Source organism: Pteropus alecto, unplaced genomic scaffold, assembly GCF_000325575.1.
Source record: "Pteropus alecto unplaced genomic scaffold, ASM32557v1 scaffold8, whole genome shotgun sequence".
Taxonomy (NCBI): Eukaryota; Metazoa; Chordata; class Mammalia; order Chiroptera; family Pteropodidae; genus Pteropus; species Pteropus alecto.
The window spans coordinates 3,896,376-3,916,819 of record NW_006494609.1 but is presented as its reverse complement, the minus strand read 5'-3'; the positions used below and the strand labels follow the sequence as shown (position 1 = coordinate 3,916,819).

General features: G+C 43.2%; 1 protein-coding gene across 1 annotated transcript in view; it reads right to left on the bottom strand.

The window, feature by feature from the left end:
- IFT43 (intraflagellar transport 43) overlaps positions 1-20,444 on the bottom strand; it is a gene marked incomplete at its 5' end in the record, with an annotated part of 47,115 nt that overhangs the window by 12,302 nt on the left and 14,369 nt on the right. The window contains 2 exons of the mRNA XM_015599582.1: positions 9,974-10,020; positions 10,676-10,708. Of these exons, the coding sequence (XP_015455068.1) occupies positions 9,974-10,020; positions 10,676-10,708 (80 nt within the window). The remainder of the gene's footprint in view (positions 1-9,973; positions 10,021-10,675; positions 10,709-20,444) is intronic.

Below are 20,444 nucleotides of genomic sequence, written 5' to 3'. Positions count from 1 at the left end.
CTCAGCCTGGATGTTTTAGACAAGACTTCACAGTGAGAAGTTCAGCAGAGCTGAGGACATGGACCAGCAGGTCAATCTGAGGATCAGGATAGGAGAGCGAATATGCAACAGGCTGCTAGGAAAGTGAGTAGAGACAAGCTTTCTCAACAAGCAGGACTGAGAAACAAACCCACCACATGTGAGAGCGAAGAGGAAGGCAGTGAGAGCAGGGTGATTAGGGGTCACAAAGCCCATGTCCGAATCCCAGCCCCACCTTGCACTGGAGGAGCTCCTTCATACCGGCTCGGAAGAACCGAAGGCTAAATTTTTAGGAATTTTGCATGCAGTTAAACATTACTAAAGAGTAAATCATAAACCCTTATAATTAAATAAATTATATTAAAAACAAAGGTAATATTCAAACCTCACTTCTTAAATGTTACATTTTACTTCATCGGTGCTGTTGAAATTATTTACATCTAATGTAGCCGTATGGTGGAAATACGATACACTAGTGCGCTACTGCCTATCTCTTCCCAGCTCTGTCGTCAGCGATGTTATGTTGGTAGCTTGAAAGCAGCCGTGGTGGGAGTATTTACACCACAGAAATCAGCAGACACCACCAATGAGGACTTTTCCCCTTGGAAAGCCAGTTGTTAAATACAGAAGTCACTTCTTATCTGCAGGGGATACGTGGATGCCTGAAAGTGTGGATAGTACCACACCCTATAAATACTATGTTTTTCCCTATATATACATACCTATGAAAAAGTTTAATTTATAAATTAGGCGCAGTTAAGAGATAAACAACAACAGATAATAAAATAGAACAATTTTAACAATATGCTGTAATCAAAGCTATGTGAATGTGGTCTCTCTCTTTGATAACTGATCTGATAACAGTGATGCCTACTAATTGACAAATGGGTGGGCAGTGTATACAGCATGGGTATGCTGGACAAAGGGATAATTTACATCCTGGGAGAGACAGAGTGAGATGTAGAGGGATTTCATTATGCTACTCAGAATAGTGTGCAATTTGAAACTTATGATTTCTGAAATTTTCCATTTAATACTTTTGGACCATGGTTGACTGTGGGTAACTGAAACCACAGGTGAAATCGCGGGTAAGGGGGGGACAGGTGTATTTACTCAGCACATCACCGCTTATTAGCCATGAGACTTGTCAGTTACTTAATTTCACAAGGCTTCAATTTCTTCCTCTGTAAAATGGTGATACTCGCAGTATCAATACCATTTCCTACAAGACTGACTTCTTTTTCAACCTTCTTACCCAATACCCTATAAAGACAATACAGCTTAACAAAACAGAGACAAAAGAGAGGACAGCTAACCCTTGGACCAGTGCGTCCCATCCCTCCCCACCCCACCCCTGCCCCGTTCCTGCTGTGGTTATGTTTAGCTTAAAGGAGTCCCGGTGTGTGCTTGTATCAGGGAAGGGAAGAGAGGAATGGGTTTAGAAAGACCTTAGCATCTAGTCCCAGTGACTTGAAATTTAGAAAAAACAAATTGATTTTAAGGAACATTATTTAATAAAAAAAAAAAAATGCTGGTTAGAATAGTTTTAAAAAATTAGGGAAGCAAAGGAACTAGGTTTAGGGACCACTTAAGAAGTCCCATATTAAGCCTAAGGAAAGAACGCCAACATAATGGAACATTCTTACTCAGCGAGAGAAAGGAATTGAAACATCAGGGTTCCAGTTTGTCTGTACTTAAAGAATTCTTTTCACTTTCTCTTTTTTTTTGCATTAAAGCTGTTTAGGCTCAGAGTGACTGCTATTTGCAGGAGAATGGGTGAAAGATGTGGTGAAAGGATTAAGAAAAGAATGAGAAAGACCCCAAAAGAGTTAGAAAGCCAGCAGACAGAGATGAATGAGAAGAGGAGCAGAGGGGCGACTGAGTGATAGCTCTCTACAGATAGCATTTTTCTAATTCCACTGACAATCTAGCATCTCACATCTCATCCAGCCTCATTGCTTGGCTGTGTTCAGCCACTTTTACCATTTTCCCTGTTGACATGGATAGAAAATTGAGCAATTACCCTTAAACTCAGGGCTCTCAGATCATCCAGATTGCTACACTTACAGAATTAAGTCCCCAATTGCCCCTGGCAAGAAGTGGCTCAACTCAGCTTGTCCGTTAGGAATTAAACACTCTTTGGTTGGCCATAAGGATTTATTATTGCTAAGGTTTTGAGGTATTCAAGTCTGTCAAAACTGGACCTCAGGATGCAAAGAGCACAGCCCTCTCTGGTGGGGATGAAGCCTGCCCAAGAGGCACTAGGAGCTGCCAGGGAGAGGGAGTGACTATTCCACCCACAGTCCTGGGTTACACTATGATGCAATGGTTACACGCCAGAAAGATCTAATCTTTTTTTTAAGCTCCTGTTTTCAGAGACTTTCCGCTTTCTAAAGCCATATTTTGGGGCTCGCAAATTTCTTCTTAACTTGAATTTAGCTCTGAGGTAAAGTGAAAGTTGAGTCCATATCTAATTGTGTTTTCAGAGATCGCCTCAATCTGAATATTGTTCATCTTTTTTAAAGATAAAGAATTTTCCTCCCATTTATGTACTTCTCAATATTCTTCATTAAAGTTTTACATTCTATCCAGAGTTCATACTCTGAGAGCTGGATTTTAGAACTGGAAGAGACCGAACAGGCCTAGAACCGCTTCTGGGGTTAGAGAGGCGACATGACTTTGCACCTGCTGTCGCCTCTACCAGGGTCCCCCGAGCCCCCACCCCCAACTTCTACCCTCCTTTGCTGACAACTCTACTCCTCCTTTAAGTTGAAGCTTAAAAGTCACTTCTTCAGAGTAGCTTTCCCTCGCCACCCAATCCAAATCAGGTCTTTACATTATTCTCTCTCAAAGCACCCTGTACACTTCCGTCAGTGGACTCAATTGCAACTCATCCTTATTTAGTTGTGTGACTATTTGTTTACTCCCTATATCCAGGACTGGACTGTATGAGGGTAAAGACTAAGAATGTCTTATTCACCATCATATCCTCAGTGCCCAGCCCCATGTATCACACATAGTAGGCATTCAACAAATGGTTGTTAAATGAATGAGTTGAATGGATTGACTTGCCCAAAGTCACTTGTAGATCCTATTTTTAGACCTGATGTTCTTTCTCTAACACCACATAACTTTCCATTACAGAGGAAGTTTAAAAGTCTTTGAGCAAACCAGAAACTTGATTCCAAGAATTCAAATGATTATGTCATCTAAATAGAAAAGATCGGTTTTACCATCCTACAATTTGGGGACCCTGAGGTCACTTAGAGGTTTAGGCTGTCTCTCATTCTCAGTTATTCTCTGTAATCATGAACCCTAACTTATCAGAAAGAAGCTCTAGCTGTGATTCCACCTAGAATCAGCAGCAAATTAGATGACTAGCAGTCTTCAAACTTCAGTAAAGGCAGTTTATATGGGGATATTGAGTATCTGTAGTTGAGAATGGACCAGAATCAGGGCTTAATTCTGCAGAACCAGCTTTTCTTCTAGTTACTTATTCACCCTCCATGTGGAGTCTCTCCTTATGCTAAGCAACTTGCCTTGGAAGGTTTCTGATTCTTTTCTCCCTGACCACATCCTATCCACCCCTCAGGACCCAGCACAAGTCCTTCTTTCTTCCTGAAGTGCCTCTAGCCCATCAGGATCACTTCCTCTTCTGAACTCATGAGCCTGAATAAAGTAAATCACCAATGTAGCAACAGCATTGCCTTTGCCATCATTATACTGTTGTTTTAGCTATTTAACTCCTACAGTGCTTTTTATCTTTTATGCTTTGTCTCCCCAACAAAGTCCTGTGTTCTTTAGAGCACAGCCCTACAAGGTCTTACAAAAGATTTGCAAATCACTTCCCAAAAGGCCTAATCCAACTGGCAGATGCATTTTGTTCTATTTATGAAGTGATTTTTAAAAATTCTGTCATTTTTTTGACATACGAATTTGAAAACTTTTAGACTGCGCCATCTCCTGTCTGGGTTCACCACAGACCCCGCCATTCTTTACTGTTGTATATTTCTGCTGTTTCATGTGTTTATATTATCTGCCTGGCCCCTAAAGGCATTTGAGCTTGTAGCCTGCCACAGTCTTGCAAACAGCCCCCATGCAATACATTCTGGTTGACCAACAGATCCCCAAACCACCTTTAAATATCACTCATTCTCTGTTTCTCATTATAAAAATACACCTTATCTTAAAAGCTCCTTTCTTCTGTTTGTCAGATCTCTTCCCTCGGAAACCAGAGGCATCAACAGAGGGAAAGAAGGGTTTCTCTTCTCTCCCTAGGCATCTTCCCCAGGGAAGAAGCAGCAACATGTACCAAGAGTGAAGTCAGAGAGGCTGAATGCTGAGAAATATATTGTGTGACATGGCTCTATAAAAGAAGGGAGGGTATCTCACTAGATAAAAAGCTCCTGGAGGGCAAGGACTATGCTACTTACCACTATCTCCAGCATCTGGAGCAGTTCTGGCCACAGGAGGCACTGTACGAAAACCTGCTGGCTTTCCTCAACAAGGCTGGCGGTGGAAGGAGACCAGCCGCCTGGGGGTGGGGGGCGCAGACTTTAGATCCTCATTTCTATTCATTTCCTCCTCTGAGATTGCTCCCAATCACCTATCCCTACCAAGTAGAGGGAAACTATCTGCCCCTTCCTAGGTGACATGCCCCTTGCACTGATTACCTCACAAAACCTAGGTGTGATTTTATTAAGGGAACCAGTAAGTTCCCTTACAGATGCCCAAAGATCTGTTTAATGTCACTGCTGAATGAGTGTCCAGGGGTGATTGGGGCAATCACTCACGGAGTCTTCCTCACCACTAGTTAAGTTCAAAGGAGTAGACTTCACTGGCCAACCAAGTAATTCTAGAAAAGTAATTCTAGCAAAGATAATTCTAGAAATTAGTTATATGTAACATATAATTCCTACTGCATAATGGATTCTAAACATTCACATACAGTGAAATGGACTAAGTCAAGTGTGAAGTGTAACATATGAACTGAATTCCCATTTTTCAGGCATAACTGCATGGACAACAGATTTACGCCGGGAAGAGGCATCCCTCCCAGAAAGTGAAATCAAGTGCATGCTCTGACAAAACTCCAGAGCCAAAAGAAAGGCCAAATCACAAATTTCATACTCCAAGTTTATGAAGGGGAAAAAGTACTAGAGGTATTCTCTAAAAATAGTTACCTTTCTTCTTTCCTTCCTTAAATAAATTGTATTAAGCATCGTATTGGTCATGCTGGGCACCCTGTATTACACACCTGGGAGCTGATAGTAATACAGCCTACCTGTGGAAAGAGATGCCAACATAGCCGGGGGCCAGACCCAGAGGCCTAGAGCAAGGACTTGGGTCAAGACCTGTATTCAAACCCTGGTATGGGCTGTGTAGGTTGCGGCATGGTGGTCATCAGGCTGCCTTCTGAACCCTGGTGCTGTCATCTACAAGCTGTGTGGCCTTGGGCCAGATTACTCTTCTTTGCCTTAGTCTGCTCATCTTTAAAATGGGGATAATGAATAATCAAACTGTCCTTTAACAGGTGAATAGATAACCAAAATGTGGTGTGTCCATACTATGATTATCAATAAAAATGAATAGGATAATGACACATGCAGCAACCTGAATCTCAAAATCATTACAGTGAGTGAAAAAAGCCAGACGCAAAAGCATACATACATATGATTCAGTTTACATAAAATTCCAGAAAAGGTAAACCACTCTATTACGACCAAAAAAAAAAAAAAAAAATAACCAACAAAAACAATCAGTAGTTGCCTGGAGACAGGGGCAGAGGAAGGACGGACTAGAAAGTGGCATGAGAAACTTTTGGGGGTGATGGAAGTGTTCTGTAGCGGTGTTTTCACAGGACATACATGTCTGGTCGAATTTCAAATTGTGCACTTTAAATGGATGCACTCTATTGTACGTAAATTAGACCTACATAAAGTTGATTTTGAAAGATTTTCCCATAGATTTGTTTTGAGAATTAAATGAGAAAAAAAAGTAAAACGCTAGGCTTAGTGGCTGGCACATGGTAAATGTTTGGTAATGAGTGGTGATGGTGGCGATATAGCTGGAGACCATGGTATGAGAGCAGAGTGTTTGGGAGTCAGAAGACGAGGGTCCCCGGTCCCCTGTGCATTCTGCTATTTTGCGTAATAACCTCTAAGTCTTGATTTCTTAACATGACAAATGATAGGTTTGGACAAGACAGCCTATAAAACTGTTTAAAGCTGCAGCAATTTGATTCTAATTGTTGGCAGCCGTCACAACCTTCTAATAATATGCATTTACGATGTGTGTGAACTGTAGTACGCAGAAGGTTTTGCTGCAACATTTAACAGTTACTCCTTGGAATATCGCATTTTCACACATTGAAAAAAATAGAGAAAGGCAGATTTCAGAAGTCCTCTAAAGGGAGATGGAAAGAGGTCCAAGGCAGCATGTGGAGAGGCCTACAGAAGAATACCAGTTGAGCAAACCTTCTGTGGACCATAAATTTAATAAGCGCCTCAGTTATCAGCATCATGATTTCCATGCCTATGACTCCTCGACCACCTAATAGCTTTGTTACTGCCTGGCAGGGGTCCTGCCTTCTCGAGTCCTTTGGCACATCTTCCTGGATGGTGACCCTGCTGCCCTATGCAACCAATGGCCGAAGCAACTGACAATTGGTGAGGACGGGCAGGCCAACAGTGCGGCCAGCACCCACCAATCACTGAGCCACCACAGCTGCCAGTTTAGCACTAGCAGAGGGCATCCTAGGTACATGTCTGGGAAATCTTGGGAAGAGAAATGCAGGATACCTTCTTTAATAGGGCACTGGGAATTATCAGTGGGTGGAGAAGGTTGGCAGCTAGGAGGAGTTTAGTAGAGCTAAGGAGGGACATCTGGCAAAAAAGAAATGAGGTTGTCAACATGAGATACTGGAAAAAGCAAAGAAAAGTGCTAAAGGATGATGAGAGTATGCTCATAAGCTCTTACTAAATCTTGAGGTTGTCAACATGAGATACTGGAAAAAGCAAAGTGCTAAAGAATGATGAGAGCATGCTCATAAGCTCTTACTAAATCCGAGAATACAGACTGAATTCCTGACCTCCAGCGACTGCTTTTCCACCTTAAAACTCCTTTGGAATGAGATGAGGCAGAGCTGTTTCACACACTCCTTTCCTCTCTAGTCCTGAGTCCCGGCTTCAGAAGCACTACAGCATGGTTGTCAAACTTCAGTGTGCTAAACAGTAATCCAGGGAGCTTATTTAAATTAATGCAGATCCCTGGGCCCCAATGCCAGCTTCTGCTTTGTGGGTGGCCTGAGACTCTGCCTTTTAGCCATCATCCCAGAATATTCCACAAGTGTCCTATATGACCCTTGCCCCAATCCTGTGAGGTAGCTAAAGCACAAGTAATCATCCAAGTTTGACTCATTTAATTCTCTCCTTCACTTTGTAGTTGTGTGCAAAGGTGAGTTAATAGAAAGCTTTAGGACTCCTTTCTAGCCATGAGAGAGTCCCTGGTACCGGACTTGTCTTACTGCTGTGAACAATTAGAAAACTAAAAAAGTATCATATACAACTGTTTCCAGACAGTGGACAAGGCAGCACAGGACTGCGACCCCCGAGAGAAAGGAAATAAATGAAGTGAGCTCTGCCGTCACCTTGGCTTTCTGCCTAGAGGTACCTCCTGGGTGCTGGCACTGTGAAGGGGAACCCCTAGTAGAGCAAGGAGGTCTCACTGAGTTGAGGAGACAGAGGTCAAAGTTTAGAGGGCTAAGGTGGCTGGAATTTGAGAAGCAGAAGGTGAGAGACGGGGAGCTATGTAGAGAAAGAGCTCCAGAAATATAGATTGAGAACATACTAAGCAGTGCATGTACAGGGTCAAATTGCACAAGGCGGGGCAAAAAATTACCACCAGCAAGGTGTAAGCCGAGCAATCCCCAGAGCGTGCATGGCACCGGGAGGGGCTCAGCTCCACCCAGGCCCGTGGGAAGTCCTTGCTGACAACCAGGCGCTCAGCAGAGACACCTGAGAGTCTTCCTGCTTGGGGCTAATGCTAGACTTGTGCTAATGAAAGCTGAAAAACATGCTCAAAATGATGGAGTTGATCAACAAACACACTGACTGCCTACCAAAACAAATACATCAGTCTTTAAAGAAAGACAGCAAGATCCAGACACTCAACGTAGTAACATTCACAACAGCCAGCGTCCAATCAAAAAGCCACTGATCAAGCAGAAAAATATGACTTGTAACAAGAAGAAAACTCAGTTGAAAAACTGAGAAAAGACAGAGATGATAGAATTAGCAGAAAAGGACTTTAAAAGAGCTGCAATAAAGGTTACTATCAAGGAAAAAGAAAAACATGACAAATGGAAGATAAATATAGATATGTCTATATATAGAAAGAACTGAATGGAGCTTCTAGAGCCGAAAAAATACAATATCTGAAACAACAAAGTCACTGGATAAGCTTAACAGCAGATTAGACGTTATAAAAGAAAAGATCAGTAACATAGCAATAGAAACTATCCAAACTGAGCAGAGAGTTTAAAATAGACCAGAAAAAAAAAAAAACAAAAACAAAAAAAACAGAGCCTCAATGACCTGTGTGGCAACTTCTACTGAGGTAATCCACATACCTGTACTTGGAGTCCCAGGGGAGTGAGAGGGGAGAAAAATACACTTAAGGAAATAATGGCTAAAATTCTCTGAATTTGATGAAAACGATAAATCCAGAGACTCCGGAAGTTCAAGTGGGCTAAACACAAAGTAAACTACACTAAAGAACATCATATCCAAATTGCTGAAAATAAAAGATAAAGGAAAGTAAATCTTAAAAGCAGCCAGAGAAGAAAAAGACACTGCATACAGGGCAACAAAGAATTATCACTGACTTCTCATCAGAAATCATGTAAGCCAGAGAACCATGAAATAACTATTTAAAGTGCTAAAAGGAATAAAAAGTTGTTAGTCTAGAATTCTATATCTGGTAAAAAGTAAAGACATTTTCAGACAAACAAAGCTGAGAGAATTTGTCGCCAGAAGATCTGCTCTACAAAAAATGTTAAATAAAGTTTTTCAGGCACAAGGAAAATGATACCAGATGGAAACTGAGTTCTACACAAAAGAATAAAGTGTGAATATGGTAAACGTGTGGGTTAAAAAAAAGGCTTCGATAATTTAGGTCCCAAATATAATCTCCTCTCTAGTAAGATTCTTGTAAAAAGTACGCACAAATTTTATCTTTTCTCTCGAGTTTTGAATAAAGGCTTCATCTGTGCCATGGCTACTGAACGACAGTGCTGTTTATCCCTACAACGTCAGCCATTAACTGACTACTCTGTGTTGTGCACTGAAGATGCGAAGATAAATAAGAAATGGGTCTGCCATCAAGGAGCTTAGAGCCTGGTAGGAAGAACAATCAAGGCAACAAAGAGTTAAAGTGTGACAGTCACCGAGCTCTGTGACTACAGGCAACTTATTAACCTCGCTGTAGTTTAGTTTCGTGGACTATAAAATGGGGATAATAATAGTACCAGCATCCCAAGGGTTGTTGTGAAGATTAAATGCTTTAACATCTATAATCTGGTAGAACAGTGCCTGATATATAATAAACACCTAATAAATATTAGCTGTTGCTGCTGCTGTTGTTACAATATTGCCCAGGAGGTTGTAGGAGCACAGAGAAAGAACAGCTGAGCCACAAAGCGAGTGGGATGGGAAGGGAAGACATTTTAGAGGAGGTGATGCTTCAGCTGAGTTCTGAAGGACGAGGAGGGTTAATGGATAAAGGAGGGAGTGAGGTACTCCAGGCAGAGGCTGCAGCACTTAGCAAGGCACGGATGAGGTCACTGCAAACCTTTTCAGTAAGGCTGCAGCAAACAGTGCCTCAGCTGTAGCCCAGGAAATGCTCTGGGCCCCTGGACATCCCTGGAAGCCTTCGACCTCCTCCGAGGACATCTTACCTCCTCCGTCATCTAATCCATCCAGGCTCTGCTGTCTGAGGCGGTAACTGCCCCCAAAAAAGAAAGAAAGGAAAACAGAAAATGAGTTTCAAACAGAGAGAAACAACCCAGATTTCTATTGTATCCATTCTTTCTCCTAGACGAAAAAGTCCCTGGACCCACATTTCTCCATCAACTTGCTCAATCCTAACTGGGCAACTGGGTTTGCCGCGTGTGGCTGCCCAAGCTGCGTGCCGCATCGTTCCAGGGTGGCATCGCAGACTATGACACGAATGCTCCTCCCACCCCCGGATGTGTGACACTCGGCAGTCCCGCCTCACAAACCATCTTTACCTGGTAACTTTCTTTCTGATATAAGTTTTAGAGAAGGCTAGGTTTAGAAGCTGTTGCTTCTGCTCATCTATATCAATATAGCAGAACCTGTGGGTAGTACTTTGATACCTGGACATATATATAATTCTAAAAACCACGCAGGGTGGGAGATATGACATGGGCATCAACGCCAGAGTCCAGACTCTCAGCTGAGGAAGCAGCATTAGCCAAACCCTTGATTCCATGCGCATAACCCAACCGCAGAGCACAGCCAGATTCCTACTGTTATTTTAATGCTATGCCCAACAAAGGCTGAACAGGTAATGACTACGAAGACTGCACTGTTGACAAAGGTCACCACAGGATGCCATAAGAATACTGGAAACATACTCTTCTATTTCTTCAGAAGCCTTCCTTCCTGACCTGAAAAAAAGAAGGACAAGGTTTATGAGAACCCACTAGTCCCAAGCACAGTCTCATGGAATGTTGGAGAGGGGGCGTTTCAAAAGCGGGGGCTAGTTAGCATATCCCAAGTGCTTTGCCTGGATTCCTTTTTATAGACCAAGGCCCATACCCAGCATGAGAGAACTAGACACTGTGATGCTGTCTTATAACCTTATTTCAGCATAACTCCACATCAGATTGTTGAATTTAAGTGCAGGCTGGATGAGAAGCTTAAAATTCAAGTGGATATAGATGATACGGTGCCCTCCTTTCTTTCAACAAATAATTGGACCAATTTATAGAACACTTTCCTAGGACTGAGGCTTTGGGTCCCACCTGGAGCTGTTGCCCTGAAAGGCAAAACTTCTCATGCACAAGAAGGAAGGAACCAGCCACACAGCTCAGGCTGCAGGTTCAGTGCCTCTATCTCTGTAACTTCCACCCGAAGGACCAGAAACCCCGAGTGAGGCTGGCGAGCAGTGTCCTTAAGACATTCCATGGGAACGGGAAGTGTGTTTTAAAAAACGGACATCTAAGGCACTGGCTCTCAAACCTGAACGTGCATGAGAACCATCTGGGAAGCTTGACACACATGCACATTGCTGGGCCTGGCCACAGAGATGTCTGGATCAGCTGGTCTGGGAGAGGGACAGCCCAGGAATATGCACCTAAAACAAATTTCCAGTAATTCTAATCCAAGTAGGTCACGACTGACACTCTGGGAAACACTGATCTTAAGTCTTCTGAATGAGATTGGTGAATACTGGTGATTATTAAAGTTGAGTGTTGGGTACGTGGTGATTACTTTTCTGTGTGTCTGAACATTTCCACAGTAAGAGTTCTTTTTATTTTATTTTTTTATGAATCCTTTTAAGTTAGGAATTAATCACCGTGACGAGCAGGGGCAAAGAGGGGCCAGGAGGCAGGGTGCATGAGAAGGCCCTCAACAATAAGAGCGACTTTGGAACCAAACAACAATTCCTGCAAAATGCAAATAATCCCCCTTCGAAGAGTATAAACATAAATCAAGCCCAAGTTTGAATATACTACTCTTCTCATGAAATTTAAACTATACCTACTATGCAAGAGAGGAAGAGAGGAAGAAAGGGAGGGAGGGAGGGGGAGAGAAAGAAAAGAAAGGAAATAGAGGAGAGAGAGAGAGAGAGAGATAGAGAGAGAGACAGCGAGAGAGAGAGAGAGAGAGGAGGGAGAGAGAGGAGAGAGAGAGAAGAGCAGATTCAGAACCATGAATTACAGGAAAGAGAGGAAAGGAAAATTGAATGAATTTTGGCTGAAGTTGGGGAGGGAGAAGAGGATGGGTAGGGAAATTTGAAACAGGATGGAACAAGTCCTGAAGGATCTCCCGGGCCAAGTGAACAGACTGAACTACTAAGAGCAGGAGGGCGAGGGGGACAGAATGGGTGGTTGGAGGACACCGAAGGGAAATTACGATGGGGTGTGTGGGGTGTCGCCACAGTGGTATTGCTGGATGATGTCGGTTCCAACGCTGTTCTAAGTCAAAGGAACCCTAACGTAGAGGCCCCGCAGCCGCCAAAGCTGCCTCCTGTCTGTGTGGGAGGAGAGAAGGCTCTGCTCCCAGCTCGCTGCCTCTGATGGTCCTAGTGAAGCTGAACTCCATAAACACACTGTCCAAATGACTCAGCAATATGTCACCAACGTAGAAGGGCCTGGATGAAAATGGGGATCAGCAAGTAATGGGATTAAAGAAGCCAGGGACACTAGGCCGGCGCCTTTGCTGGTACATAAGAGACATATCCAGCTCTGACTACCCTTAGGGGTTACGAATGAATCGTTCCTTCCTATGCAATGTGTCCTGGCAAAAGCAGTGGTGATTTTGTCTGAAGGAAACAATAATGATAATGTTAATCTTCAGGGGAAAGCTGATTAATTCCCATTTATCCATTCAACATCCAAAAAGGGGATGGGTTTCATATTTGGCTTAATTGCTGCTGAGCCCACATCCTGCTCTCTCTCACTCTAGGGGGAGCCAGCGGGCCTCCCGCATCTTACTGCACCCCATGGGAAGAAGCAAGATCAAAATGCAGCCCTCAGGTTGGACGGCATGGATGTCCCTAGGTGGTGGTCTTTCTCTCTCTCCCTCTCCCTCTCCCTCCCTCACTTACCCCCGCCCCCCAACAGGTTCTGTGCAACAGCCTCCTGCTCAGGAGATGGGAAAATGGCAAGGAACACCCTGCCTTTGTTGAAGTTGGCCACTTTTAGGCAAATCTAGCTTGCAGGTAAGTTTGGACTGAACCACACTGCTTTTGATTTTGGTTTTGATTTGCTCTCTTTTAACATGAATCTGTTGCCTAAATTGGGAGATTTTGTACAAAAATCCAAATTTCTAAATACTTCAAATACAAAGCCTGGCAACACTGGACCTGCATTCCCACATGGAAAACTCGGGGAAGCTGAGTTGTGGCTGCGCCCCCGCCCCCGCCCCCGTGAGTCTGCGCTCCCAGCCCTCCAGAGCACTGGGGGGCCAGTTCTAGTTCGTTATCATTCGCCCTCCAATGCTGGTTTTCCTACAAAATGAAGAGACAAGTGAAGTATTTCCTGCAGCTATGCAGCTATCGAGAGTGAGAAAACAACAAAAAAAGACTAAGTGGGAAGAATGTTTTAGGAGAACTGGGATGTGTATATTTCTCTATAGAAGTGTGAACATGCAAATAATTTGTATATGTATCTCAGTAATATAATTTAAGTGCCATTCTGAAATAAAACCCCACTGCAAAGGCTTACTTTATCTACCTGGCCCCCAAAGGCACCTCAGGTCATGCAGTGACATAGAAACCAGGGCTAGGACACAGAATCTAGCACGGTGATTTCCAAACTACAGGTCATGACCCATTAGTGAGACATGAAATCAGTTTAGTAAATTACCACCAGCCTTTCTTTTTTCATCCTTTTAAAAAAAAAAGTATAAAAAAGAGTATACTGCAAATACTAAGGATAAGTACTAGATAAATTTTTTTTTTAGTTTTCTATACACACATACCCAGCATGATGTGGGGTATTTTTAAATAGTTTGGTGATAGGTTAAAAAAATGAAGACGAATTGGTCTAGCACAGCCCACCAGGGTAGGTAACCAGAGAAGGATCTGGGCCGCAGTCCCGCCTCCCACAGATTGTGCAGGGTGGCGGCGGAGGTAGAGAACTGTGGGTTCTGGGTCATCTCTTCACATACTTCTGAGGAAACTGTGTGACTAGGTCCGGCCCCATGAGGCTGACTGCAGAGCTGTGGTCAGCGCTGCCCTGGGCTATAGTTTTTTACTACACCCACAGCTCAAGTGCCTCTTTCCCCAGAAGTGGCTATTAAAGGGTTTGGGAACCTGACAGTTATAATAATACTGTGAGACTGTCTTACTCAGGGCACTTTCAATACTCTTTAGATACTTTCATGTCTATCAACACTAGCTCAGCTTGAGCTCTGGAAAAAAAGGTAACGCCGGTTTCAGTGGCACCATTATACATGGGGACACTGGGCACTGCCCTGTGCTTCACCCAAATCACAGAGCTAGTGATGAGGCTGAGATGAGAATCCCTAGATTCCAAATGCACTGCCCCACGCTTTTTAAAAGTAGATACTGCTGATTTCCAGATGTCCCTAGGGCACCCAGACATCCATTTGGATTTACTGTGCAGACCGTCCATTCCTGACTTTGCACACTTACAGAAAGCAATGGATGGTATACAGAATTAAAAGGTGGGGAGAAGCCTTTAGACTTTGCACACTTACAGAAAGCAATGGATGGTATAGATACAGAATTAAAAGGTGGGGAGAAGCCTTTCAACCAGGAGTTCTTAACCAGTGGTGCACCATGGAATCACATCTGGGAAGCTTTTTCAGTGTCCATGTGCTAGGCCTCACCCCAGACCCCTGAGGTAGTAATTTTTAGAAATGGGACCCAGTCACATAGAGGAGAAACACTGCCCTAAACCTTATTTCAGATAGTAGGCTGAGCTCTCCAGTTGCTAAGCACAAAATAGAAACCTTCTACCTTATCCTTCGGAGTTGCCTGCTTTCTTCTCACAAGTGTTAATGAACTCTGACTTCACCGCCAGGCTGAGAGGAACAGGAAGAAGGTTTCATAGACTTAAACCTCGTCCTGAGTGATCCTGAGTTGGCGATCTAGAAATTCAGACAAGATTCCATGGTGTTCATAAAAGCTAGACAGGTACTTCCCACCCTGGCAGGCCCAGAAGCGATTCAGATCCGATTAGAGATGCTTGCTCAATATTCAAAATGTAAAACATAGAGGTTGCTGAACCAGCACTTTGAAAAGTTAATTAAATGCCAGGTTTCTTTTTAAGAGCTACTCCATCACTTGCTGATTGCTTTGGCCATTTTGCAGAATGAAGCTTTCACTCTGGACAATGAGTAAATGTTCTCCCTCACCTCCCACCTTGTGGAGACGGGGTGACAGGATGAGGGCACGCTGGCTTCCTGCTTTCCAGCAAGTGATACACTTGGTGACTTCGCAGGAAAGGAAATCAGCTATCACGGTGGCTCTTTCCCAATCTCGAAAAACACTCAGCCTCACGTAAACCAGCTGTTCTTTAAACATCAGGTTCTTGGGTGGAGGATTTCGAGGTTAAGGGAGTGGGCTCGTCATCCCCATCTTTATTTAAAGCCCAGTCCCTCGGCTCAACACTCCACCAGTCAGTCCTCTCCTGGTTTTCACCCCCAGTTCTCTAGGACCCACCCTCGGTTTCTTCTTCTTGGCTTCACACATCACCCTTACCTCTCAGGGAAAAGTCCACCCTCAGGCCCCTGCCCCAACAAGCCTGTCACAGGAGGCTGATGAAAGGCTATTATTAGTCGATAAACAGTTAACACTTATTTTGCTTATTTGGGTGCCAGGCACTGTCATCATAGTCTCTCACTTATATATTACCATTACATAACATATTATACATAGTATTATGTTTTCTTAATTTAATTATCACATTATCTTATGCATCACTCCTCTGGAAGAAAAAAATCAAAATGCCATTTTCTTGAGAGGTTTTCTACTCTCATAATTTAAAAATGTCCAATAAAACTCTAAGAAGTGCTCCATTTTACAGATGAGGAGAGTGGGGCTCAGAGAAGTACAGTAACGTGCCTAAGGTCACGCAGCTAGAGAGAAGTAAGGCCGTACAACAAACTCTGGGCTATGTGACACCAAAGCCAGTTCTTAACCCCTACACAGTAGAGGAACATGCAGGCAGTTCTACACTATGGGGAATGCTCATATTATAGACTCTGCTTCAAACCCAATTGATATTTTCCATGATGAGAATATCCTTTCGACTTATAGTAGTGCTACAGCTTTGTCAGGCCTGACAGGTAGTTAATGTTACTTTAACTGTTAAATGTGATTACATATGTTTTATTTACAACATGACAGCTTGTGTTGTGGCAAAAAAAAGAGATTCCATGTAGCCAAGTCATCTTCCCCTCCACGTAGCCTCTTTTTCTGAGTTCTTCCACTCAAATGTGATTCTTTTCTTTTAGCATTTAGAGATCACACTGACACACCATGGGCACGATCTGGTCAACCAAGGACAAGCTTGATGGCACTGGCACACATGGGACTGCAGCCACACAGGACCACCGCCGAATCTTGGACCCTCGGTTTCATGCTGGGGCTCAGTGGTAGAGGTGTGCTATACCAAAAACACCCTCCCCGCCTGCACTGTTTGCCTCCTCCATCCTCCCTGTTGTATCAGACAGAGGCCTCAGCTGCTGCTTACACAGGTTACGTGCTGAAGGGTGAAAGGCAGCCCTAATGTAGACATCATCTCAGTTAAAATGTTTCTCTCGAGTTTAATGGAATACTGCAGAGATCTAAATGGAGATAAAGTACCACGGCTCAGAGAACAGCCAGGATGCTGTCTTTATGCAGCATGACAATGTTCAGTAGTTAATTAGACACCGTTAACCTATTTTAGCAGGGGACATAACTGGGATAAATGGGGGGAAGTGTCCTTGAAGTCTCTTAATATCCACAGCACATATTGGACCCTAGACTTACCTCCCTGCTGTAAGACAGATCAGGCTTAAAACAGACCAAAGTACCAGGCATCTAGAGCCCTGGCTGTCCCAGTGGAAGACCCTCTCCTAGTCCAGCCCCCACGGACCAAGGCCTCTGACCTGCAGAGGGATGTGAAGGGTTGGGATAAACGGTTACTATTACTACTTGTTGCCTGTGAGAGAAAAGCTAAAGCCATAGTAAGGAGCTCACAGGCCTCCCATGACAAAAAGAAGAAACTGTAGCCAGAGGCCAAATTCATAAAGAAACACCTGGCAAGGGGAAGAACAGAAATAAGATACCAGCTAAACTGAAGCCAAAGAAACCTTACATTTTAAAAATGCGTCATTCTTCTGGAAGAAATCAAAATGCCATTTTCTCGAGTTTTTTTACCTTCATAATTTAAAAACGTCCAATAAAATGAATAAGTGCCTCCAAACCTCACTGAGGTAAATTGTACCAAGGCACAAGAGAGAGGAAATAATCTGTCCAGATCATAACACATCACTAGCACATCCCAAACCGAGGCCCTACTTTATAAACTGTATGACCCACCAAATGAGCCCTCGCAGTGTAAATCCAAATCTGAGCAGAGTGAAATTTTGCAACCGCAATCTTGGCTGTCGTGTCCGTTCAGTATCAGGCAGTAGACTGGTTAACTGAGGTACATCTGTTCTAAGATGTCCCCATACCCGTAATACTGATTAAAAGCCAGGTATTTCTCATGAACTAAAGTCTTCCTCAGCCAACAGATTTCTCCTGATTGAAAGCTCTCCTGAAAGCTGAAGTCCCCTCTCTCCTCTCGGTCCCTAGTTCTTGCCATTCACAAGTTGAGTGTCCAGTATGTATTTTAGGTATTGTATTTTCTCCCATCTTTTAAAGACAAGCAAGAATTCCCCAACACCCAAATTTTGGCACTTTAGGGTTTTATGTAATATTAGATCATATTTATCTACTGCCAGCAAGGTGTCCAGCAGAGAGATGAAAACTGATGTCCATGTTCTATCTGCAGACTGCCAAGCCCTATTCAAGTTGAAAGTACAGCGAATCACAAGGCAATTCTTGGGTGAAGTTTGCCCCCTGCTGGTCATATTAAAAATAACATCTTTGTTCTGATTTAACCTCTAAAGGAACATTTATTTATCAGGAGAAAAAAAGAGTTGAAAAATATAAAAACTGTTTTCGTAGCTAAAAACAGTTATAGGAACACAAAATGTACGTATATGAGGCAGATGTAAGCAAAATGTCATGGGAACTAGCCATGCCAATTGGGTGAGCCTTGGGGAGGCTTCCTAGAAGACTTGCCAGCTGAAAGATGAGTAGGCTTGTAACAGGCAGAAAGGCTACAGGAAGGCTTTTCCAGCTAGTGGAAACAAACTGAGTAAAGGTAGGAGGCATAAAAGGGTCAGGTGTGTTCAGAAAATAGCCGGGACCTGGTGTGGCTGAAATACAGACACAGTGGTGGCTGCAATGAGAATGGCATCAGAGCTGGCTGGGTAAGCAATTAGACTTGAACAAGATGCTATTACATGTTGGCATCGACTCTATAAATATATATATACACTGACATTGGTCAGGGATTAGGAGGAACTATGGGGCTACAAATCAATTTTCCCTGGGTTCCTTTTTTCCTTTTGAGTTACTTAAGTCCACAATTTAAAGAGAGGTTGCAACGAGTAACATGCAATATAAACGCAGCATGAAGGGGCTGAGTGGAAGCAGCTCTGTTATTCTTCCTGCTGGGAGAAAGGATGGGAGGAAAAGCACCTGGGAAGAAGAGCTTCCCTAACATATCATTTTCAAAGACCACCTTTATAAATTTTGCTATAGCTGTGTACTTTCTGCACCTACTTTATATTTTCTTTGCTGACTTCTTAATTTTACTTAAATAAATTTATTTAAAAGAAAGCTACCATCACTAGCCATATGGAAGGTAATTGTAAAAAAAAAAAAAGTTTTTAAAAAGCATGAAATGTATTTTATTACAGTTAGATATTGCTGTTTGCCAAAAGTTGGAGCCTATGGCTTATTCTTTGTTAAAAAGGTAGATTATCACGTTTAGGAAAGTATGAAAGAAATACTAGCTGGAAACTGAGACTTTCCCACTGACATGATCAGAGAAACCGAAAGCAAATAGAAAAGAGAATAACTTTGTGAGTCTATGCCAGTCTTTGGGAAATGGAGCTATAAGGACGAAGAGTGAAACGCCATAGGATACGCTGACTGGAACTCATGGGTCCACAAGTCAGTTTCTGGAAACCTTTATTTCAGTCCATTTTTAACTGCTGAACACCACAGGTTGGGTCTCTTCCTCCTCCGGGAGAGAATTTTCTACTCTGTAATGGAGAAACCTGTAAGATTTCCTTCCAGTCACTTACTCGTTGGGTTTTTTTGTTGTTGTTGTTGTTCCTTTTTTCCATCCCTCCAAAATGACAGTCTTTCAAAAGCCCATAAATACACTGAGACCCGTGCACGTGAGGAGGTGCCTCCTGTCACTAGAAGTGAACTCTTCCAGCTGCCAGCGTGAGAGGCCACAGGTAGTGCAGGGCTGCATGTGGCAGCCTTCTAGAAGGCTCAGGACCCACCCTGGTGACTCTCTGGTATAATGAACCAAGGACACCCTGGCACTTCAAAACATGGCCTTTTGTACAACCACCACTGTGAAACCAGGAGAAACTGGCACAGCTACTGGTAACCAGCTGTGGTGAGGGCAGCATGGGTCAAAAAGTAAAATTACTGGCAGATTCACTAGACCAGGAAAAAACCTAGATTACATGAGGGGGCTCTATTTCGTGTGCACATTTATATCTACATATGCCCAAGCTGTGGCTTCTTTACGGGAACTGCTTCTGGTTACTCCTCAATAAAGGACTAAAAAGAAAAGGGAAGAAGTAGGTATGATATTCACAGATGCATTGTATTTCTGAGAGGCTGAATCCATCAAAGGGAAAACAAGGAGATCATTTATGTCGGGAGAATTTTAACCAATGGCTGGCATCTCTAGCCATCCTCCCCTGGCTTTTAGCTGCTCACACTGCAAAGCAGTGAGTCCCCCTTAGCAGAGTACTGGCTCAGGGGACACAACTTTTTTCCTTGAAAGTTTTTTTGTTCAATAAGATTGCTTCATATGATCAACATCTCATTTCTGTGAGAGTCCCGGAGGATAGCAGTAAAGACAATTTTATTCTAAAAGACTCACTATTGCACAAATAGTATAGTCCATGGCCTTTTCATGAACTTGAGATAAATGCATGCGGCTTTCAAGATTTGAGGATGGGCATGGCTACAGAATGAGAGGTACATTCTATTACACTAATTAGCTGTCTGACCTTGGGCAGCCAGCAAGGTGACATCTAAGGGCTTTTCTAACTCTAAGATTCTATAACTGAGTCACTTACCTCTCCCCGCCACCTCATTTTCTCCATCTCTAAACTGAAGAGGCCATGCTCACAACTTCTCAAGTCCTTCCCCAGCTGTGAACAACAGGGACCCTGCCTCTCCAGATCCTGACCTCCACCTCCATCTGTTCCCCACAAATATCATTCCTTATTCTGACAACCTCCAAGAACCCCTTCTCTGTAACTGCTTTATCCAGCCCAAAAATTTCAATCAAGACACTGCAATGTGCTGGTTTGGAGAATCCCAAAATCACCATGGTGGAGAAAACAAACAAATGA